This window comes from Balaenoptera physalus (assembly GCF_965194825.1).
Source record: "Balaenoptera physalus genome assembly, chromosome: 13".
NCBI lineage: Eukaryota > Metazoa > Chordata > Mammalia > Artiodactyla > Balaenopteridae > Balaenoptera > Balaenoptera physalus.
In genome coordinates, this window is record NC_138892.1 from 17,468,599 (window position 1) to 17,493,606 (window position 25,008).

Consider the following 25,008-nt stretch of genomic DNA (forward strand, 5'->3'; position numbering starts at 1 on the left):
AGACGTTTTTCTTAAAACATTCTAGCTCAGATTAATACCAACTTAATATCAATAGTGTAGAAAAAATTTGCTACAGTATAGCTCTGCTCCCTACCCCCTTATTTGTGCTACTACTGTCATACAAATACATCTTTATACATTATAAACCCACCAACAAAGTTTTATAATTATTGCTTTATGCAGTTGCCTTTCAAATCAGATAGAAGAAGAAAAAGGTTTAAAAGCAAAAATACATTTATACTGACTTATATTTACCTTTGTCAGTGTTCTTTATTTCTTCATGTAGATTTAAATTACTGTCTAGTGTCCTTCCATTTCTGCCGGAAGGACACCTTTTAGTACTTTTTGAAAGGCAGTGTGCTAGCAATGTTCATGTGCAAGCAATGTTCATGTGCTAGCAATGTGCTATTTTCATTCATTTGGGAATGACTTAATTTCTCCTTTGTTCTTGGAGGGTATTTTTGCTGTATGTGGAACTTTCGGTTGACAGTCTCTTTCTTTCAGCACTATGAATATATCATCCTATTGCTTTCTGGCCTCCGTGGTTTCTGAGGATAAGTCATCGGTTAATTTTATTGAGGATCCCTTTTATGTGAGGAGTTGCTCCTCCCTTGCTGCTTTCAAGATTCCCTCTTTGTCTTTGGCTCTTGACCATTTTTGTATGATGTGTTTAAGATGGATCTCTGAGATTTTTCTACTTGGAGTTTATTGAGCTTCTTGGATGTGCAGATTAATGTTTTTCATCAAATTTGGGACATTTTCAGCCATTAATTCTTCAAATATTCTTTCTGCCCCTCTCCCCTTCTCTGCTCATTCCTGGGACTCTCATTACGCATGTGTTGGTACATTTGATGGTGTTCTGCAGGCTTCTAAGGCTCTATTCATTTTTTTAAAATATTTATTTATTTATTTATTTATTTTTTAAATTTATTTTGGCTGTGCCGGGTCTTCACTGCGGCACGTGGGATCTTTAGTTGTGACATGCAGACTCTTAGTTGTGGCATGGGAACTCTTAGTTGCAGCATGCATGTGGGATCTAGTTCCCCAACCAGGGATTAAACCCAGGCCCCCTGCATTGGGAGCACAGCATCTTACTCACTGGACCACCAGGGAAGTCCCTCTATTCATTTTTCAAATTCTTTTTCCTTCCTATTTTCAGGCCGGATATCTCTATTGACCCATTTTCTGGTTTGCTAATTCTTTCTTCTGCCTGCTTGAATCTACTGTTGAACCTCTCCAGTGACTTTTAAAATTTCAGTTATTGCACATTGCTTTTTTATGGCTGAGTAGTATTCTGTGCTGCTATGAACATTGGGGTGCATGTATCTTTTCAGATTTAAAGTTTTGTCTGGATATATGCCTAGGAGTGGGATTGCTGGATCATATGGCAACTCTATTTTTAGTTTTTTAAGGAACCTCCATACCGTTTTCCATAGTGGCTGCACCAATTTAATTCCCACCAACAGTGTAGGAGGGTTCCCTTTTCTCCACATCCTCTCCAGCATTTGTTATTTGTAGACTGTTTAATGATGGCCATTCTGACCCGTGTGAGGTGGTAGTTTTGTAGTTTGATTTGTGTTTCTCTAATGCTTACTGATGATGAGCAGCAAGCTACCCTCTTGCTATTTTTTGTTTCTTTTCCAGGCATCATCAATTTCTCTATGTAAAATAATTTCTGAAATCATTCAATTTCCTTTTTAATGCCTTCACTGATGTGGGATTTTATGCCAATAATGCTCTTTCACATATATAATTTTAATTATGTCTCTTAATAACTGTATGAAGCAGGTATATTATCCCCATTTTATTGTTGAAAAAACTGAGATTTATAGAGGTTAATGGACTAATCTAAATTCACTTGCCAGCCAATAGTAGAGAGTACAATTTAAGCAACACATATGTAAGAGAGGGAAAGTGAAAATGGGGAAGAACACTGGAAAGAAAACTTAAAAGGCACCAGTGTAAAAGGAAACCTATTGACAGGCAATTTCAAAACTTTGAATGACAGCAGTTGGTGCACTCCACAGATGTTGCCACTAGATGGTGGTGTTTCCATTATCTTGAGGTCTTCTGAGTCATATTTCATCTCTATGAGATGAGTCATATTTCATCTCTCTTTATAAAGCTCCCCCTAGAGTCCTTCGGTCATTACAGAAGCTGACCTCCTGTCTCAATGGCCAATCTAAGCATCATGAGGCCTAAATATTACATATGCTTGTCTCTTCTGGACAGTAAGCAGTAGAATCCCATTGACTTAACGTCTCCCTCTGCATTAGTGATAAGCTTCTTTATTGCTATTTGGTATCAAATGCATATGCACAGAAATCCATTGAATCTATTAATATAATTCTCTCTCTTAGGTTTCAAAGGAGGTCAATGAAATGACAGTAAAAATGCCATATCAGTGTTTCATAAATGGACAGTTCACAGATGCCGATGATGGAAAGACTTATGACACCATCAACCCAACAGATGGATCTGTGAGTAATTTCTTAGCGTGCGTAGTGACCACTGATCATGGATTTTTTTCACTTATACACTGTTATAAAACAGTCTTAAAAAGTTACTTATTCTATTACTCTGCCTCTGAGCACTTAATATAAATGTACTTCATGCATTTCTTTCAACTATTCAGTTCTGATACTGGCTGCTGTTAACTACAGTAACCAACTTTAAAGAATGAATATTTATGATGACTTTGGATGGATCACTATACCTATACACATCAGAAGCACAATTCCACATAAAGCTATATGTGTGAAAAAAAAATCTCAGACCTTGTAAGCTCATGGTGAGAAATTCAGCTTCCCCAAGGCAAGAGAAGAAATACAGTTTCCTAAATGTGTCTTCTCATAGTGTAGTGTGACATGCGAAGTACTAAATTTTAGGCTCATAATTTTCATGTTAAAATTGTTTCTTTTTCTTTACTATATTACTGGAAGTATTGATTTTCCATCATAAAAATTCTTTGAATTTTATAGTATAATAATTAATCCCAAGAAACATAGTTGCATATCTCCATATATAAATAACCTAGAACCTATTTTTTCCTACCTTGAAATAGACGATATGCAAAGTATCCTATGCCTCTTTGGTGGATGTTGATAAAGCAGTAGCAGCAGCCAAAGATGCTTTTGAAAATGGTGAATGGGGAAGAATGAATGCACGAGAAAGAGGAATATTGATGTACAGGTATGATTTTTAAGAACACAGCCTGTGGCCTTTGGATACTGACTAACATTGCCAAGATTTTAAAAATTTCTTCAAAACATTCTAGCATGCACCTGTTATATAGCATGTCTTTTGTTCCTTGCATCCTATAAAATCCAATATATACGAGTTCCTGATTTTTGTACTGTTGCTTGTTTCAGTCAGTGTGCCTGTACCAGAAGAAGTTTAGTAAAGGACTTTGTAAAGATGTGAGCAAGGTCAAGGGAATCCGTCAAAGGATAGTGAAGCACCCAGGCAGGGGTAGAACAGGGGGAAGGTGCTCCTACTCCAAGGCCTGAAGGGACAGAGGAAGGAGCTGTTACTAGAATCAGGTAAGATCTATAGCTGTAGGAAAAGACCACACTACAGTGGGTTTTGGTAGAAGGACACAGCATCTGCTGATCTACAGCCCATCACTGAGGCAACCAGAGGATTCAAATCCCAGACCATTTTATCCTCCAGTTTGCCAGTCTCCTGGGGGTGCCTCCCACTGGCCCCTCATTAGCCATGCCCAGTGAGAGAGCACGGGAGCCTGTGATGTAGTCTATAAAGGTCATCCTCCAGGGGTCACAGAGCAGGGTGGAGACTGCACATGGAGAACATCCAGCACCCTGTTGTTTCCAAAGGGAAATTTTAAATCTACTTCATGTGTAGGGAGTAGGAGCAAGGAGGAAAAACACTAAGGCCTGGAAAGGGTATTATAAATCGGTAGCTGAGTATGCCAAGAGTAATTAGAGTCGATCATAAATTCAGTTTTCTACTTACTAAAAGCCAAATAGCTGACTTTGTCCAAAGATTTCTTGGAGCAGGATCTGAAAGAAACATTAGGGAGGAGGATTTCAAGCCTGACTTTGGAATGGTCCCAAAGGAACATCTCAGAACCACTAAAGGAAGGAAGGAAAACAAATGGAGGAGGTGAACACAAAAGATGAACTTTGACTATTTCATAGTCATTAGACAGTCTTGTACTTATCTTCCCAAAGAAACTAGACACCAAACAGAAACCTGTTGCAGTGTTTATAATTCATTCCATGTTTTTCTGTCTTTGTCCTTTTCAGCTAGTGTTGGAAATATTTCTGTACCAACCAGAAATCCTCAAGTGTTCCTGGGTTCTCTAGGAGTGTGGTTTGCCCCCTAACATCTCCCAGTGTATTCATGAACTATCCACATTCCCACTGTTTTCTATCATTGATCTCCTTGGATTACTGTGGCTCAATCACTATTTTACTTCTTATACATCTATGATGCAAATGATACAGAGTTCCAACACCCTCTGCTTCTTCATTATAACTCTTCAAACAAATTATTAATGAAATTTTTTGTTGAATGTCTGTCTTCCCTACTAGACCATGTTCTCCATGAGGACAGAGACCTGGTTCATTTGTGTTCACCTCTGAGTTCTCAGCCCTTAGGATGATGCATTAAACGCAGTAGCAACTCAATATCTGTTGAATGAATTTCTTTATCCATACAGACTAGCAGACCTACTGGAAGAGAACCAGGAAGAGCTGGCAACCATCGAAGCCCTCGATTCAGGGGCTGTCTACACCTTGGCTCTGAAGACTCACATTGGAATGTCTGTGCAAACATTCAGATATTTTGCTGGCTGGTGTGACAAAATTCAAGTAAGTGCAAATGTTGTTTGTCTCCATGTAGATCATTCCAAGAGGAAAAGGGACGAATGTTTATTAGTTTGTAGAGACACTTTGTCAGAGCCACTCCTTACGTAGGTTTTCTCATCTTATCCTTATAACAATCATCTGAGGTAGGTGGATATCTATTAACTCTTATTACAGGTGAGGAAATTGAGGCTTGAGGACAATGAATGACTTACCTATGGTCACATAGTAAGTAAACCATAGAGCTAGGACTTGAACTCAAGATTTTCTGAACCTAAAATCTAATGATGTTCTTTGTACTTTACTATAATGTCTCTTGAGAGCATCTAATAGTCTTGTTAGCATATAGAGAGAAGCCTGGTATCATGGAGGAATTGAAAACTCAAATACCTACAGAGGTCAGAGAGCTAACATAGATGGGCTATGCAGACTGGTTATAAGAAAAAGATTTTAAAGACATGAGTTCGATAAAAATTTCCATTTCCTTTTTTCTACAAGAAAATAAATATTACGTGTGTGATGATAAATGGCAACTATACGTGGCTTTGGTATTGGGATACAGAAGGGAGATAGGGCTTGCAGCAAACAGCAGAATGCATGCCACTCATAGACTCATGGTAACCATTGAAGCACCAGCCATCACAGCCACATTCCCAGCAGCAAGGAGGAAGTGGGGAAGAGGGAGAAAGGTAAAGGACTTTAAAAAGCATTCCCATCCTCCTACACCTTGTGCTTACATCTCCTGTTGGCTGTCTCTGCTAAGGAGACTGTGAAACGTAATATTTTATCTGGGCACATTGCTGCCAACACCGTTAATATAGAATCAGAGAGAACTGGTTCCAAGCCTCAGCTTTGACACTTACCAGCTATTGTTGTTAAAGTTATTTACCTCTCTTTGCCTTACTTTCCTCGTCTGTAAAATGGTCACAATAATCCATACCTTGCAAGTTATGTTATGAGGATTAGAAACAAGTGTTTATATACTACAGGATTAAAGTCTGCACCATAGTAGGTCTTGCACATAAATGTCGTTTTAATTATTGTTCAGCCGCAAAATCATACATATATAAGTATTTAATAAGAGCAGTTCAAGTCCATCCTTAATCCTCAATTATGAAATCCAAATTGCTGTGAAACCTGAAAATTGATTTGTTTGATTGGTTCGAACTCATTTGGCGCCAAAACCTGACCTGAACCAAGATGAGTCTATAATCTTTATTCATATTGCTTAGAGTGAATATTCATATATTTCACTGAATAAATATTCATATGCTTGATTATGGGGGACTGCCCCAGACCTTATTGGAGGTTATAGATATAATAACATTGTATAAGGTATATACATTATATTATGTTTCTAAAGTCAAAAAATTCTGAATCCCAAAACACACCTGGCCCCAAGGGTTTCAGATAAGAGATTGTACACTTACTTGTATTAGTAACAGCAATAATATTTTATGTGGCAAAACAGATGTATAGCTTCAGTTAAAGACTACTGTCATGAATCAGCTGGGATCAAATTTGGCTGCGTATAATAGAAAACCCAACTAAGAAGTTTGTTTTTATCTCACTTTCAGGAGTCCAAAGGCAGGCAATCAAGTCCAGTGTGTGAGATAAAGATTCCTGCTCTTTCTTTGCCAGGGCATCCTTATACCATATGATCTCTACCCTCATGGCTGCTTCTTGGTCTCATGATAACCACTGCAGTGCCAGCCTTTTTAGCAACATTCTGAGCAGGAAGAAGGAAAAAGTGAGAGTGAGGGGAAGAGTAAAAGAGCACTTGTCCAAGCTGAGTCAACCTAATTTAAAGAGTGTTCCCCTTTCAGTGCTTTGTGCTTACGTCTTTCATTGGCCATCCCTATCTGCTATGGAAACTGGGGAACGTAGTAGTTTATCTGGGCACATTGCCATTCCCATTATCAATATAGGGTTTCTGTTACTAAGAACAGAGGGGAGAATGGATATTGCTCAGGCAGTTAACATTCTCTGCCATGCCTAGAAATTGGGAATGGAGGCGATTAAATTAGAATTATGTTTTTTTTCTCCTGTGTCTCAGTTCTTTTGAGAAAGACATAGCAGTTCCTTTTTAGGTGTAGATGTAGTTCTCATAAATTGAACACTGCTTTTTTAATATCAGCTAAGGAAAAGCAAGAGAGGCAGACAGAAAATGGATTTGTTAAGTTTACCCCCTGAAATTAGTAAAATAGTATCAACCTTTTTCATTCTTTAGGGTTCTACAATTCCCATCAACCAGGCCCGTCCAAATCGCAATCTGACCTTCACCAGGAAGGAGCCACTTGGGTAAGACAAGGAGAGCGCTTCTGAGTGACTTGTGTTAGTTCGAGAGGACTGAGGATGTCTTTCTTCCCCGGCAGTGTCTGTGCCATCATCATCCCCTGGAACTACCCGCTGATGATGCTGGCGTGGAAGAGCGCCGCGTGCTTGGCAGCAGGCAACACCTTAGTGCTCAAGCCGGCACAGGTAAGACCGCGGGGCCAGGTGCAGCATCTCCTCCTCTCCTGTTTACTTAAAACCAGAGACGTACATTTACAAATACTATGTCTTTAAACAAAAATGGGATCATATATCACAACATCATTTCATATATCATGGGCATCTTTTCATATTAGTAAATATCCATTTTTAATAGCTACCCAGTGTATCCTGTGGGGATTCCAAAATTTAGAACTTCCGTGACAGTGGAAGCAGGCATAGTGTATGTCAGTGAAATCCATTAAACTTCTACAAACCAATTCAATTCTTGCAAAATGCCACATGCCCAGTAGTAAGGGAGTTATTTAGAATAGCTACGACATATCAAAAGAAAAAGTTTTTTGCAGACATTCAAATTTTCATTATCAAAAATATTGTAAAGTTATGCAAGATGAGGGACAAGCATGCAAAAGAATGTATATAACTGTGGCAGCTGTGTGGAAATATATACATGTGGAAAATGAGGAAATAATTTAAAAAATAATTCAGATGATAGAGTTCTCAAAAACATCTTTTTAATGCTACAGTAGCTTTTCAAGAAAAAAAATATGGTAGCCAACTTAACACCTGGCTGAGCATTTACTCTGGACAGTGCACAGTGGTAGACATTCTGAGGTACCCAAGTTGTGGAGAAAACTTGGTCTCTATTCAAGAAGAGTTTACAGTTTGTTACTTATTAACTATTCTTTTAGGACTTAAAAAAAATACAATTTCATTTGTCATAACTACATAGTCATGTGACCACAGCCATCTTGTTTTCCTCATTAAAAACAATTTCAGTAAAAAAAACAGGTATACATTCAAAAATTTTTTAATTCAAAAGATACCAAGAGGTAGATAGTGAAAAGTCTCCCTCTTATTCCCCCAGCCCACCAATTTACCTCCCAGAGGCCACCAGTGTTATTGTTATTTATTAGTTTCTTAGGTATTCTAGAAATATTCTCTGTGTATACAAACATATTTTTAAAATTAAATAAATAAATAATTTTTAAAAAATATTTTTTAACCAATTAAAAAACACACAGGAGGAGAAGGGGAAATGGGAAATTGCTAATCAACAGGCATAAAGTTTCAATTATGCAAGATGAGTAAGTTCTAGAAATCTGCTACACATCATTTTGCCTGTAGTTAACTATACTGTATTGTACACTTAACAATTTAAGAGGGTAGATGTCATGTTAAGTGTTCTAACCATAATACAGTACAAAATTAAAATAAAATAAAATAGTAGCATTCTATACATACTACCAAAGGGGGAAAAAATAACTTTTTAAAAAAAAAATTTATTGAGCACTTAGTATGTGCCACATGCTGTGTTAAGCATTGTTTTTTAATTTTAAAAAATTTTAAATATGTATTTATTTATTTATTTATGCCGTGCCGGGTCTTAGTTGTGGCATGCGGGATCTTTTAGTTGCGGCATGCGGACTCAGTTGCGGCATGCACGCAGGATCTAGTTCCCCAAACACAGATCGAACCCAGCCCCCTGCACTGGGAGCTTGGAGTCTTACCCACTGGGCCACCAGGGAAGTCCCCAAAACTTCTTTTTTTAAAACAGTTTCCAGTGTGTAGATAAACAATATTTTATTTAACCAATACCTAATTAATAGATATTGAGATTTTCCCATCTTTTTGCTGTTATAAACTATGTTGCAGTTAATAACCTTTTAAATATGGCATCATGCACATGTGCAATTATCTTTATAGGGTGGTATGTTCCTAATAGCAGACTCGCTTAGTTAAAAGATACATGTGTTTGTGTGATAGCTACTGGCTCATCCTTCCATGGGAATGGAATAGTTCACCAGCATCCTGTATGAGTGCTGTTTCTCCCAAGCAGCAACACTCATTAAACAGCAAGAAGCTAGTAAAGTGAAGAGAGAAGGCAGATAACCTAGCCCAGTGGTGCTCAATCCTGGCTGCACATTAGAATCATCTGGAGTTCTCTTTTAAAAATACTGATATCTGGGCCCCATTGGCAGAGATTCTAATTTAATTGGTCTGGGTCAGAGGCCAGGCATCGGTATTACTTAAAATCTTCACATTAGTTTCTAAGGTACAGTCAGGGTTGAGAACCGCTATATGGCATCCAAAGAGAGTGCTAAGCATTGGAAAACCCTAGTGATTACATAGAATGTTCAAAATTTACAAACATGTATTGAGTGCCCACTGTTTGCCAGGCATATTATCAGTGACAAAGACATAAAATTTCTGTTCCTGTGGAAATTACAGTCTAACTCTATCTGCAGTTTAAAACTGATAGTTTAATGATTGATGATAATTTTAATCCTGAGAATGAAAGACCCAAAGTTGCCATTGTTATGTGGGAGATATATTTTTATTATGATATGAAACCATTGATAGTATTAAGGCCCTGTGCAAATGGCAGGAGGGCTGAATCAGTTGGCTTTCCCCCCTTTACCAGGTAAGAAGTACAGATTCCCATGGTCTGAACTGGTCCAGGTCTGTCAGGCTCTAACACCTTTTTTAATCTAATATTTAATAATGACCTACTCGTGCCCAGAACACTGCTAAATGCTTTCCCATATATCATTTAAACCTATAATCCTGCCATAATATAAACCTATATTCCAGTTGTTTAGCCGAATGGAAGAAAATCAATAAAATGAAAAGGGATGAGATAAAGATGAAACAATTTGTTTTATTTTATTTATTAATGGCATAAAATCTTTTTATTCTTACTTTAAAAAAATTATCACTAATTTAGGATAGTTTTTTAAAAAGTCTTTCTAATCATGATGACTTCATACTAAGGCATAATAAAATACACTTTGGTCTAGGATTGTCTTTAACTATAGTAGATATAAATCCACTATTGGAAATATCTTCTTGACAATTTCAAATATTTGGGCATTTGAAATTTCTTGTCAAGTCTAACTAGATTGCCATTTTTTTTAAACCTCACAATGTTATTGTCATGGACCTGTTACTAGAAGGAGGAAAAATGTTAACCCTGCTTTTTTCTTGTTGTTTACTTGTATTTGCTCTATTAGTATTATTTATTATGCAGTTTCTATGTAGATTCTTTTTAAGTCACTTGATCATTTTATGAAGTTTGCATTAGTTAAAACAACAACATAGTCTATGAACCCATGCAACCTGGCCTGTAAACGTCAACACACGGCAATATTCTGAAAGCACATGAGCAAGTGGGGAAACCACTGTTTTTCCCTTGGCCTTGTGAGCTCCTATTCTTTCCTAGGATACCACACGTACCTCTGTGACCAGTGACCATCTGACCTTCATTCAGACAGAGTGAGAGTACCATTATCCAGCCACATAATAAATGTTAGTTATGTTTGATTTATTTCATATCTTTCTCCGTTGAAATATACAAATAGAAGCTCTACTATTTTCTATTCACAGCTCAGTTTTCGCCCATTCCATTTTTTGAGACCAAGCTAACCGAGTCCTAATTTAAGACTTGATCAGCATTGCTTTTTAAGAGTGTAAAAATATGACTTTCATTTTGCTTCCGAGATATGCATTGCTGTAATAGATCTTTAAAATGAGATCCGTAACTATACCAATTTTTTTATAAAAAGAAAGGGAAAGTAAGTATGTTTTCATTTGCGCAAAAAGAAACATACGAGGGATAAACCGGAGACTAATGAGGTTGATTAACTACAAGACTTGGGGAGGATGCGGTGGAAAGGATTCGGGGTGGGAGGTGGCTGGCCAGGAGAACAACGCTTCTCTGAATGTGCTTTTGTATAGTCCTCACTTTTGGAAGCATGTTTCCCATACTCAACAAGACAGCAAATGAACAAATAAAGAAAAGAAACATAATCAACATAGATGAGGCCGAAATCGAATACAAAAAAAAATCAGTCAAGCCAAATTTCAAATGAATAACATCACCACGCCGAAGGGAGTGAGGAAGCACTCACCCAAGTAACTTGTGAATGACATTTGGACTCTATGTCCTCAGACTAGAGGCAAAAACACTGAAAATAAGTATTGAAGTTAGTAGGCTTCTTTTTCACGGGGACATGGTTTAATTCTCAAATTACTTTCTGTACATTTTAGGATTAAGCAAACAAGTAAATATATTGTGGATATTGGGAGCTATGTTTTTCACTGTTGAAGAGAGTTACAAATATGAACAGAAAGAAGGATAGAATGAGCCCTCAACCCACTGTTGAGAGCTTTTATGGAAATTTCATTTCATAGGTACGATTGATTAAATCATTGGCTGTCGGTGATTGAACTCAAACTTTGGCCCCTCTCCCCTGGTTTGGGGCTGAAAGTTCCAACTCTCTAATCATGGCCTGATCTTTCTGGCCACAAAAACCCATCCTGAAGCTACCTAAGGGACTCCCAGCTACCAGCCATCTCATTAGTATATAGAAGGCATTTTTCATTTGAGATTCCAAGGTTTTAGGAACTCTGTGCCAGGACCCAGAGACAAAGACCAAATATATATTTCCCATTATATCACAGTTTTAAAATACTATTCTGCACTAAAAGAAACCTGGGCCTCTTGAAAAAAATGGTTGGAACAGGGAAAATACAAGGTGTGCCTGGAACATCTTGTTGGGCCAAAAAGCAAGGAAATGCTCAAAGAATGATCGGGACATGTCAGAAAGGCACAGGATCCACACAGGATCCATCAGCCAAAGCTGGAACCATCTGAACCTCAAAAAAAGTAACAGTAGTAAAAGATTATAACCATTTGAATAAAGTAAGAATCCATGAGTTCACACTGATGTTAATTGATTAGATAGAAAGGAAAGCTCTTATAGTGGAAAGCCAACTAATTAATATATGTAGAAGGAATGATGGAATTAGAAAATCACCACTTAGCAACCATCATAATAATGATTGATTCAGGCAGGAATCATCAATGGATACTAAAACTAGTGGAAATTTGAGGAGTAACTGAATATTTAAATAGTCTCAGAGTAGCTCCCTAAAAAATATTTATTAACTACAAAGTGTAAAGTCTCAAAGTAGCTACCTTTCTTTTTACAGTAATTTACAGTGATAAAACTTGGCAGATCACCTTTACCAAAGGATCAAAGTTAACATTTCCAACATTGGGACTATTCAACAGCATGTTCCTCTTGATATAATGCACTGAGGAGAATTCAGCATCACTCCTGTGGTGTTCTTGCCAAAAGTGCATAACCTGAATCTAATCATGTGGAAACAGCAAATCCAGACAAAAGGACATTGTACAAAATAACTGGTCTGTTTTTATCGAAAACGTCAGTGTAATGAAATATAAAAGAAAACTCAGAATCTCTTTCAGAGGAAGGGAAACTATACACATGGTAACTAAATGCAATGCATGATCTTGGATTTTCTTTTTCTATCAAAGCACATGATTGGGACCATTGGTGAAAACTGAAAAAGGAGTGTAAATTAGGTATTCTAGCAGTTGTTAATTTCCTGATTTTGGTAATTGTATTGTGGTTATGTAAAAGAATCCTTTGTTTTTAAGAAATGTACACAAAAGTATTTAGAGGTAAAGGGACACACCAAATTTTACTTCTTAAACAGTTCAAAAACATTGGGAGAGAGAAAGAGGATAAAGCAAACGTAGTAAAATGTTAACATTTGAGCAATCTGGGTGATGGATACATAGGAATTGTTTGTACTATTTTTTGCAACTTTGCTGTAAGTCAGAAATTACGTCACAATAAAAGAAAAAATAAAATGAACTCTGGTATGGCCATAGAAGGAAAGCTGGGTACTGATCTAAAGAACAGGACAGAATCTGAAGTAGGTAATTGCTGTCTGCTTCTGCTCAGGTCACGCCCTTGACTGCTTTGAAGTTTGCAGAGCTCTCTGTTAAAGCAGGCTTTCCAAAGGGGGTAATCAACATCATTCCAGGCTCAGGTAAGCCAACCAGGACCCACTTTGCTGTAACTAATGAATGGTACAAGGGTAGCTGAGTTTTTCCACTGGTGTTTTGTCCTGACTTATAACTATATTAAAACTAAATACAGTTTACCAAACAGTTAAGTATAAACATACTTACCATGTGCTAAAATCTGAAAGTGGAAATACAGTGGCAGATGAGTAGGGTGGGAGGGGTGGAAATTGTACAGCATTGTGAAACCACCCTATGGTGGCCCATTTCAATTTTTAAAAGTCGCTTTGGAAGATTAAAAAATCAAGGCATACCCATCTTTGGGGTACTGACAATTGCATGGAGGATATTATTCAGATTTTTGTCACTTTGTTATTAGTATAGAAAATGTAAAACTAAAATTTAAATGAGAGCTTAGAAATCTACTTCAATGAAGTCAAAGCCACCTTTACCATAAGAACTCGATAATGTTTTAATTTGTGTTTTATTCCATAATTCCACAGGTAGCATAGCAGGACAGCGCCTTTCTGAACATCCTGATATCCGCAAACTTGGTTTCACTGGTTCCACTCTGATTGGCAAACAGATCATGAAGAGGTATTGGTTTTAGTGTGTTGATTTGCTAAAAATCCTGTTAAACCAGGTCTTTGGCTTTGTTTTTGCTTTTTTAAATAAGGTGCTTTTGGAGGGAGAAAAATAACATCGAATTTAGAAGAGAAATCTTACCACAGCAGGGTATTGAAATGTTTGAATGCAATAAAATACTTTCCAAAGTCCCCAAAACCAGAGTTGTACTGAAAGTTCTGATAGCTTTAACGATCATTAAGCACAAAACATTTTCGGTACTAAAGCTGTAGCCCAAATTGGTTTTGAAGCATAAGTAAGAAACTGAAAAGACATATAAAAGACAAATCAAATCTGGATTATTTATAAAATTAATTCCTAAAAAGCAGTAACATTAGTTCAAAAAAATGCAAACCATCTAAATGTCCAAAATAAGGGAGTGGTTAAAGTTTGTTAACATAATGGAATACTGTGCAGTCACGTAGAATTTTTAATAACATTGGAGTGTTAAACGGTAAATGGAAAGAAAAATAACGTATAAAATTGTATGTATTGGGTAATCCTAACTATGTTAAATAAGACAAAGGCTGTGCTTGGATACAGACCAGAAATAAGTACATCAAAATGGTAAAAAAAAAAAAAAATAGTTGCCATTGAGCCATGGAGTGGAATTCTGTGATTTTTTTCCTTCTTTCTGAATTTTTAAGAGTATTTTTAAAACACTTTAAATAACAATACTTTTGCAAACAGGGAGAAATAAACAGTATACTTCTAAAAATTGATTATTTTTCCCCCGATGTGCCAGTAATCTGGTTAAAGATTAAATTCTTAGCCAGGCCTTTATGTAACCAAAATTCTTACACCTAAAGAATCTGAATTTACCTATGATAATCTCTAATCATTTGACCACAGAATTTAAAAAGAAACCAGTTTTTATTACAGAAGATTTCTAATATTCACAAAGCTCACAGAATAGTGTAATGAACTCCTGTGTGCTCATCACCCAGCTTCAACTGTTATCACCATTCTACCATTCATGTTTTGTCTTTGAATAAGTTTCTTAATATTTCTGAGGCTCAGTTATATTTCCCATGCTAAGTAGTAATTGATGGGTGAAGAAACAGAGAGAGAAACTGATAGACAGACTAAATGCTCATATTCCCTTTATTTTTCTCTAGCTGTGCTGTGAGCAACTTGAAGAAAGTTTCCCTTGAACTTGGTGGCAAATCCCCCCTTATAATATTCAGTGACTGTGAACTTGACAAGGCCGTACGAATGGTAAGAGTAGGTCAAGTCCACCTAACTAGGTACCCACTTCTGAAACACATTCTACCTCCTTCTCATCAGGAACCTTAGAATGACGCTTGGTTGGGGTTTTTTTTTTTTTTTGGTTTTTTTTTTACTTAATTAGTTAATTGATTTTATTTTTGGCTGCCTTGAGTCTTCGTTGCTGCACACGGGCTTTCTCTAGTTGCGGTGAGCGCTACTTTCGTTGTGGTGCGCGGGCTTCTCATTGTGGTGGCTTCTCTTGTCGCGGAGCACAGGCTCTAGGCGCATGGACTTCAGTAGTTGTGGTGTGTGGGCTCAGTAGTTGTGGTTCACAGGCTCTAGAGCACAGGCTCAGTAGTTGTGGTGCACGGGCCTAGTTGCTCCACGGCATGTGGGATCTTCCCGGACCAAGGCTCGAACCCATGTCGCCAGCATTGGCAGGCAGATTCTTAACCACTGCACCACCAGGGAAGCCCAACGCTTGGGTCTATCTAATCATAAACAGAAACCATTCTCTTTATGTTTAGATTTGGGACTGCTCAGGGCACTTAATTTAAAAAAATAATGTCATTATAATTAAACGTGTTTTTGAAACTTGGAGGCCAGGTTTTTAAAACTGATGTAGAGATTTATAGGCATTCATGATTTATTTAAACTGATGTAGAGATTTTTAAAAGCAAAATTTGGTATAGAAATAGAAATATTACATTTAAATGTATAGAATAAATTTTCTTGTAACACAAAATCTGTTTATCACTATGTCCTTCATGTTATGTACATTTTTTTTAAAGTACTCATGGACCAAAAGGGGGAAAGTAGAAGCAAAATTCCTAAAAACATCAAAACCAAGAATCTCCAAGCAACACTAACTTGGCCAAGGGCTTGTGTTTTTCTCTGACTTCTCTGTGTTGTCTGCTGTCTTCCAATAACATCTAATTCTCAGTGTGTGCAATTTTATGACAATCTTGACTTCCCAAGCAATGACAGTATTTTCTCTTTTGCTGCCGAAGGGCATGGGAGCAGTATTTTTCAACAAAGGAGAGAACTGTATTGCAGCTGGTCGGTTGTTTGTGGAAGAATCCATCCATGATGAATTTGTGACAAGAGTGGTAAGCGTCTTCAAATTTGCTCTGTGATTTGTATAGAAATTGCCTTTACTTTATTTATTTATTTTTTTAAATTAATTAATTAATTTATTTATTCTTGGCTGTGTTGGGTCTTCGTTTTCTGTGCGAGGGCTTTCTCTAGTTGTGGCAAGCAGGGGCCACTCTTCATTGCGGTGCGCGGGCCTCTCTTGTTGCGGAGCACAGGCTCCAGACGCGCAGGCTCAGGAGTTGTGGCTCACGGGCCTAGTTGCTGCGTGGCATGTGGGATCTTCCCAGACCAGGGCTCGAACCCGTGTCCCCTGCATTAGCAGGCAGATTCGCAACCACTGCGCCACCAGGGAAGCCCAGAAATTGCCTTTACTTTAAAAGTACTTCTGGGATTATTAATGAACTTAGATGTGATGATAGTGCTATGGTTATATTTTTTAAAAAGAACACAATCCTTACCTTTTAGAAGTACTTTTTGACATATTTACAGATTAGATTATGATATCTGGACTTTGCTTCAAAATAATCCAAAAGGGAAGGAAGTAAGTGGGGGAATAAATTGGTCATGAGTTGGCAGTTGTGGAAGCTGACTGATGGGTATGTGGAGTTTCATCATATTGTTTACCTACTTTTATATGTTTATAATTTTTCTCTTTAAAAAAATTTTACTTATTTATTTATTTTTGGCTGCGTTGGGTCTTCATTGCTGTGCGTGGGCTTTCTGTAGTTGCAGTGAGCGGGGGCTACTCTTTGTTGCGGTGCGTGGGCTTCTCACTGCGGTGGCTTCTCTTGTTGCAGAGCACAGGCTCTAGAGCGAAGGCTCAGTAGTTGTGGTGCACGGGCTCAGTTGCTCTGCAGCACGTGGGATCTTCCTGGACCAGGGCTCGAACCCGTGTCCCCTGCATTGGCAGGCGGATTCTTAACCACTGAGCCACCAGGGAAGTCCCTGTAATTTTTCATAGTAAAAAGTTATAGGTCTATATTAGAAAACCTGATAAAGTATACTTAAGAGCTATTACTACCTATACCTTGCTCTTCATTTATAGTATATTAGATCCTTGATATTTGTAGAAGACATACTCCTAGATTATTATAAATCCCTAAATTGGCTATGAGAGATATACCACTAGATTCTTACAAATCCTGAATTTACAGTTAAATGATAGCGTATAATTTCCTCCACTAAGATAGATAGATAGATATATATACACATACATACATACATACATACCCCCTGTAGTTGGGCATGATTCCATAAATATGAGACTAAACGTCATTCATAGAACTATCAAGATGAATTCTGTGGCTAAAATGAACTCTAAACATACTACACAGGGACTTCCACGGTGGCGCAGTGGTTAAGAATCTGCCTACCAATGCAGGGGACACGGGTTCGAGCCCTTGTCCAGGAAGATCCCACATGCTGGGGAACAGCTAAGCCTGTGCACCACAACTACTGAGCCTGCGCTCTAGAGCCTGTGAGCCACAACTACTGAGCCCATGTGCCGCAACTACTGAAGCCCGCGTGCCTAGAGCCCATGCTCCGCAACAAGAGAAGCCACCGCAATGAGAAGCCTGCACACCACAACAAAGAGTAGCACCCACTCGCCGCAAGTAGAGAAAGCCCGTGCACAGCAACGAAGACACAACGCAGCCAAAAATAAAATTAATTAATTAAAAAACATACTACACTATATCATTATTATGGTAATAGTAATCACGAATTTGTTTCTATTTAAAAAACCAGCACCCAGCCTTTTTTCCTTCAGAGCCAATTCCCCCATCCCACCCCCCAAGAAGCAAAGGCATCTTTCCTCATGAGAGTGGAAAACAAGGAAGTCATATGGAGAGGCAGATGGAGGGCAGTGGCTGCCTCATGAACATCCCCATAATTCAATTTTGTGCCTTAGTAAAATGCAAGGTACAGCACTACACGTCATGGGCTTTCACAACAACTTGTTGAAATTTAAAATGCTGAGACCAGAAGTGTCAAGGATTTGCTGTATCAGTCCATCAACAAACATGTTTTGCACACATATGAACAGTATTCATTTCTTCATTCAGCAGGTATTTCTTGAGCACTTACTGCGGGATTACTGCCAGACCTAAATTCAAATTCATGGCCCTGTGGGGTCACGGTAACTCCCATTCTTTCTCCTTATTAGAATTGGACTTAACATCAGGAAATGCAGAAATAGATTAAGATAACCAAGGAGCACGTGTCAGTGATGAACATTCTTCGATAAAGATGGTTTTTCATTGGAACATTCTAGTATATCCTCTGGTGTGGCTGTACCGTGAGAATTTCACAAGGGCAGTCTGCCACATTTGGGGAAAGGAAAAAGACAACAATGTAGCCATTTTAGAAATTATTTTGCCATGAAGAGTGTAAGTATGCTGTATTAACAAAAATTCCAGAACATCAGGTTTGCTATTTTAATGAATTAACATTCGGGATAATTTTAAAACACAGTGGTTACAAGCTTGGGCTTTCAAGACAAGAAAACTCTACAGTATTTAGTGGCTGTGTGCCCTTGGGCAAGTGGCTTAGCCTTTCTGATCCTCGGTTTCCTCATATAAGATGGAAATAATAAGTATCTACCTCCAGTGCTACTGAAGACTAAATGAGGACACATCTTTGAACAGCTTAGTACAATACCCATCACACAGTAGAAACTCGGTCAAGGGTATCCATTCTTATTATTAACAGTCAGTTGTGTTTTGTGAACTGGGTGACATACAGGTGGAAGAAATTAAAAAGATGAAAATTGGTGATCCACTTGACAGATCTACTGATCATGGGCCCCAAAATCATAAGGCCCATCTGGAAAAGCTCCTGCAGTACTGTGAAGCTGGAGTGAAAGAGGGGGCCACCTTGGTGTACGGAGGAAGACGAGTCCAAAGGCCAGGTAAGAGCACCTCCATAGGAGGTATGCTGGGGGCCTGGCTTCTTAAGTTGGAATAAATGGTAACAGTTTTCGTTGCAACACCATCTTGCCTCGAAAGTAGTGTCATTTACGTTATGATAAGAAGAATTACTTTCTAGATCCTGCTTGGCCACTTATAAGCTGTGACACCTTCAACAACAGTTTTTCTGAGCCTCAGTTGTAAAACGTGATGAAATGTGCATATCCTGCTCTACGAGGCTGTTAAAATCAAATAAAATGGATGTGACAGGCCCTTAGCTGCGTAAGTAAACAAGTGTAATAGATACGGTGTTATTCAGGCACTGGTGATTTTCATTCCTGTCAATGTAAGATTTAATCTCAGCCAGCTTAGCCTGGGAAGGATTCATTCCTGTTGTCTAACGTAGTACTTGTTACAGAAGTATGTGAATAGCTCAATGTCATGATACCCAAAAGGAGAGAAAAACAAACAACAACTGGAAAACCTCATGTTTTACTGTTGTAGGTAGATTGAGCCCCAGCAGGACAACTGGTTATGATGTGCCCCCTATGGGATCCAGTGTGTAACACAGCATCGCCTATGAAGTATTCTTGCCAAAAATGTTTAACCATGAATCTAATCATGCCTTTAGGTCATACTTTCCATTTACAAGAAATACAGGGGATAGAGGAACAAATTAAATATCATCCCAAGGAAGCAATGACAAATTTGAAATGCATAAAATATTCTGCAGGACAACTGAACCAGTCTAACAAGTCAATGGCATGAAAAATAAGGGGAAGGGTAAAGGGGAGAAATATTCTAGAGTTAAGGACCCTTAATCTATCTAACAACCAAATGCAGTGTGGAACTTAATTGAATTCTGAATCAAACAAGTCAACTATAAAAAGATATTTTCCAGAAATCAGAAATTGAATACAAGTATCGAATCATTATGGTGTACACCTGAAACTAATGTTATATGTCGTTGCATCTCAATTAAAAAATTGGAACTTAAAAAAAGGAATTGAAATATAAACTATGAATAAGGAATTGGCGTTAATTTTGTTAGGTGTGATCATGTATTGTGGTGTGTAATAAAATGTCCTTGTTTTTTACAGGTTTGTATGGAAATACTTGGAGTATAAATTGTAATCTCTGGAATTTGCTTTAAACTATTTCAGCAAGAAAAAAAAGAATCAAATATGGCAAAATAAGCATAAAGATTTATTTTACTATTCATTATACTATTTTCTCTACTTTTACATATGTTTGAAAGTTTTGTAATAAGGACATTAAAAATATAATAACCTAGGAATGCTAACGCCAAATAGGAAAATGAAAGTCTTCTTCGTTTTACTGACCCATAAGGGAAGAAAAAAATTTATAATGTAATTAAACGAGAGAACTACTAATTGAAAATTATAATTGATGTTATTTTCTTCTGTTTTTCAAATAGGCTTTTTTATGGAACCTACTGTCTTCACAGATGTGGAAGACCACATGTATCTTGCCAAAGAGGAATCCTTCGGGCCTATTATGGTTATTTCTAAATTCCAAAATGGGTATGTTCCTCAGGCATAATTTGACCGGATTGTCTAGATACTTTTCTTTTTTCTGTCATTGTGCTATGTACAGAGCATAAAATCAATGAACATATAATTTTCTACCATAAGAATAATTGTCTTAATTAAATAATTAGAAGAGAATGCTAACCAATGTAGATTGTAATATATTTTTGCTCCTTAGCTTAAATTAATGGCTGACATTATGGGATGTTCGCTAAATTTTAGTTTTTGTACAGTCAGCATTTGAAATGTCTCTGGAATAAGGTCAGTAACTGAGAATAACAGAACTGGTTTTCGCATTTACATTTCTAGGGAAGGCAGCATCTATGAAATCTGATTTTCCCAAAGAAAGAGTGTTTTCTCCATAGGGGATCATGCACCCAAAAGCCTAATACTCAACTCTTTGTAGAAATGTCCACAATCACCATATAATCAACTGTGAATGACATACTGGTTTGTTATGGTGCCTGAAACTTTGATATGCTAAGTGTTTAGCATATCAAAGAGGGCCGTATGGTAACTGAGCTCATATCAGAATATTTAATACAATAGACTCTCATGGTATACTGCACACAATTCTTCAGAATTCTGGCTTTAGTTTTCCTTTAACCAATGAGAAAACAGAATACAGAGTTCAGAAGGACTTTTTGGTCTTGGACAGACATACTGTGAGAGACCTTTGGGGACACTAAGCTGTAGTGAGTAACCTTTTGACATACTGATCCAAGGATGCCCTGTTACCCTCTTTTCCTTATTATAAGTTCCCCCAGGGCTTCCCTGGTGGCGCAGTGGTTGAGAATCTGCCTGCCAATGCAGGGGACACGGGTTCGAGCCCTGGTCTGGGAAGATCCCACATGCCGCGGAGCAACTGGGCCCGTGAGCCACAACTACTGAGCCTGTGCGTCTGGAGCCTGTGCTCCGCAACAAGAGAGGCCGCGACAGTGAGAGGCCCGCTCACCGCGATGAAGAGTGGCCCCCGCTTGCCACAACTAGAGAAAGCCCTCGCACAGAAACAAAGACCCAACACAGCCAAAAATAAATAAATTAATAAATAAATAAATTTATTAAAAAAAAAAAAAAGTTCCCCCATAGGATGGTCCTTGTGTTAAATATGCAGGTATTAGAAGCCAGTTTTAGGGGATGTAAGCCTAGGTAAGTCACAGTTCCTGTCTTCAAGGAGGTCACCGTCTAATAAGGGAGACAGACAAGGAGACGGGCAATTAACCCCAGAGAGCCTAGGTGGGAGGTGCAGTAGGTAGAGTCTGCACTGACCACCTCTGTGGGCTTGGGCCACTTAATTCCTCTATTAAGTTTCTCTATTTGTGCAATTTATCTATTTGTGAAGTTGGGTTATTAATAGTATCTACCTTTTTGGGTCATTCTAAGTATTAAATAAGTCAAATGTTTGCTGTTGGTGACACTGCAGTCATTACGCTCGTTATTATTCTAAAAGTGGGCAAGGTGTGCTGTGAAGCCATGTCGTCTCAGTAGTCCTGAATGGGCAATGGCATACAGCCATCTTTCGGCCTTAGTCCAGGCTATAAGTATTTGCAGTGCAATCAGGTGCAATGCATCAAGTGTGAGAGTTTTAGCAGAGCCTCAGTCCTCTCCAAGTTAGATTCCACGTTTCTTTTTTTTTTTGCAATTTTTTAAAAAATTTTTATTTATTTATTTTATTTTTGGCTGTGTTTGGTCTTCGTTTCTGTGAGAGGACTTTCTCTAGTTGCGGCAAGTGGTGGCCACTCTTCATCGCGGTGCGCGGGCCTCTCACTATCATGGCCTCTCTTGTTGTGGAGCACAGGCTCCAGACGCGCAGGCTCAGTAGTTGTGGCTCACGGGCCTAGTTGCTCCGCGGCATGTGGGATCTTCCCAGACCAGGACTCGAACCCGTGTCCCCTGCATTAGCAGGCAGATTCTCAACCACTGCGCCACCAGGGAAGCCCCAGATTCCACATTTCTCATGAGAGTTGAAGATTGTGTATAGTCAAGATTACCTTTGAAAATCCCTTGGGAAGACACCACATTGAAGCCTATGCCGTCTCTCAAAGAATTCAGCACAACTAATTTTTGCTCCAGTTTTGGAACAGAAATCGTGTTTCTTTGCCGGAGCCCCAGATGAAATCTTGGCTTACATTTGCTGGCCGTGTTGTAGAAAATTCATGCATTTTTTTAACACTGGTATGACACTCATAAAGATGAGATACTCACACTATGGCAGGCATGTTGGAACTGGACTCAACTGAGAGAAGAGCAGGTTCACATCTGCACTTACTTGGTGTGTACACATACTGAGTCAAAAGGCAGGGAAGTCACCAGACCCATTTCAGGGATGATTTTACTACCCTTTTATTGGATTGGCATATTAATTGCATTCACTCTCACTTGATGGTGCAACACCCTAGTATACAGAAAAGTAAGATGTTACCCCTGCCCTCAGGGAGCTTCCAGTCTAGTTGGAGGGTGAACACCAAATACACGAAAAGGTAAACCAAAATACTGAATTGGAGGAATATGTGCTACCCTATTATAGCTAACTTTCATTGAGCATTTCCTGTGTTCCAGACACTATTAGCTCATTTAATCCTCATGACAAGACAGGTGCTATTATTATTATTTCCCTTTTTTCACAAGAATAAACAAAAGCAGGGGAGATGAAATGATTCACCCAAGGTCACGCAGGCAGTCTGGCTGTGGAGCCTTCTCGCCGGGCCACTACACTACACTGCCTGAACAGTGGCACGGGGGGATCTGGGAAGGCTTCAGGGTGAGGCATCGAGTAAATGCGCCTTGAAATGTGCATGTAAAATCCGGATAGATGGGGGGACATTGCGGGTGCTCTGAGAATATGTCTGTAAATGGAGCTCAAGGGAGAGGAAAACAAATGGGGTAGTCATGAAGGAGAAGCAATGAAGAAGGCTGAAAAGATGACTTCAGATTTTAAAAGGTGTTTTCAGGATATATGTGAAAAATATAATACTAGAGTTGTAATATTTCATTGGGAGTTTCTTTTGGTGTAAGCCTGGAATATTTCATTTATAAAAATGTAAGCACGTTGGCAGTAATGTTTTCCTGTTTCTAGCACGGAGGGGAAAAACATTAGAACAGAAAATGGAAGTGTTTTGCTTTTGCATTTAATGAGGTTTTATGTCTTCCTAAAAACATCTTGCAGGGACATCGATGGAGTGTTGCAGCGAGCAAATAATACAGAGTACGGCTTGGCCTCAGGGGTTTTTACGAGAGACATAAATAAAGCTATGTATGTGAGTGAAAAGCTAGAGGCAGGAACTGTTTTTATTAACACCTACAACAAGACGGATGTGGCAGCCCCTTTTGGTGGAGTTAAGCAGTCTGGCTTTGGAAAAGACTTAGGTATGAATATGCCTTACCTTTCTACTGCACATCACAGAATAGTCCGCTTCATGCTTCATGCAACACTCTTGTATTGCTTTAAAGGGCACTTCCTACATGGCAGTTGGATCTGGGCTTTCAAGGGTACTGATTTTTTTCAAAGTTAAACATTTTTATTGAACATAACGTAAATATAGAAAAGTACTCAAATTGTGTGGAAAAGTGTTTCCTTTTAAAAAAGAAGATTCATGTTGAAAAGAAAGCCCTGACAATATCTTTTAGCTAAAATATGTTAGGTTTTTTTTTTTTTTTTTTAACCTGACATTCAGCATGAACTTGGTTTAGATGTCATGGGACCAAGTGGAACCAAGAAAGGAAAATGGGTAGAAGGCAATAACCAGCTAGCCGCAAGAATAAATCCTGTCTCTGAGCCACCTGGCAGTCTTTCAGAGACAACACTGAAACTGGCAGAGTTTTCTGGGCATCTGGGAGCTCAGATTGAGAGTCTGCAGAGAGCCCAAAATGTAATTCACCGTGGGCAGTAACACTATCACGTTTCCAGTCATAGCTTGCTTTGAACACTAAATATGTACCAGGCCCTATTCTGATATTTTACCTATAATAGCACGAGCAGTCCTCACAGTAGCCATGGGAGTGTAGGTGCTATTATTTTCTTCATTTTACAGACGAGAAAAATGGGGCTCAGAGATTTTGGGTAACTTGCCCAATGTCAGCCAGCCAGCCACTGGCAAAGAGAATGCAAACCCAGACAGTCGGCTATGCAGCCCATGTTCTCACGCCCCATAGTCAGTCTGGCAGGTTGTTTCAAAAATTGAAATGCTTGTGATTTACTGCAGTTACAGTCTGCTAACATAAATTGGGTTAATTTGGGGTATTTTTACATTTTCTCTTTCCTGAAGACTTTTGGCAGTGCATTTGCAACAATAAAAGTGGCTCTTGTTTTAAATTCCATTGAGTTGAAGGTAAAGTCTTTTTTTCATGTCTTCAATCTGGCTTTCATCCCTGGATCCAAAACACATGGGGAGATTTTCTTAGGGAAATTATTTTTATAAAGTGAGGCAACAGTGTTCCACTTGTCTTTTGATAGAGAATGATCC

At 38.4% G+C, this 25,008-nt stretch overlaps 1 protein-coding gene and 1 long non-coding RNA gene across 2 annotated transcripts in view; both read left to right on the forward strand.

Moving 5' to 3' along the window:
- LOC309640631 overlaps window positions 1-25,008 on the forward strand; it is a 317,179-nt gene that overhangs the window by 86,001 nt on the left and 206,170 nt on the right. The window lies entirely within an intron of this gene.
- Window positions 1-25,008, forward strand: part of ALDH1L2 (aldehyde dehydrogenase 1 family member L2) — a 56,211-nt gene that overhangs the window by 25,891 nt on the left and 5,312 nt on the right. The window contains exons 11-22 of the mRNA XM_082419388.1: window positions 2,361-2,480; window positions 3,065-3,192; window positions 4,685-4,835; window positions 7,060-7,130; window positions 7,205-7,310; window positions 13,100-13,187; window positions 13,665-13,758; window positions 14,904-15,003; window positions 16,005-16,103; window positions 18,832-18,997; window positions 20,434-20,539; window positions 23,712-23,911. Of these exons, the coding sequence (XP_082275514.1) occupies window positions 2,361-2,480; window positions 3,065-3,192; window positions 4,685-4,835; window positions 7,060-7,130; window positions 7,205-7,310; window positions 13,100-13,187; window positions 13,665-13,758; window positions 14,904-15,003; window positions 16,005-16,103; window positions 18,832-18,997; window positions 20,434-20,539; window positions 23,712-23,911 (1,429 nt within the window). The remainder of the gene's footprint in view (window positions 1-2,360; window positions 2,481-3,064; window positions 3,193-4,684; window positions 4,836-7,059; window positions 7,131-7,204; window positions 7,311-13,099; window positions 13,188-13,664; window positions 13,759-14,903; window positions 15,004-16,004; window positions 16,104-18,831; window positions 18,998-20,433; window positions 20,540-23,711; window positions 23,912-25,008) is intronic.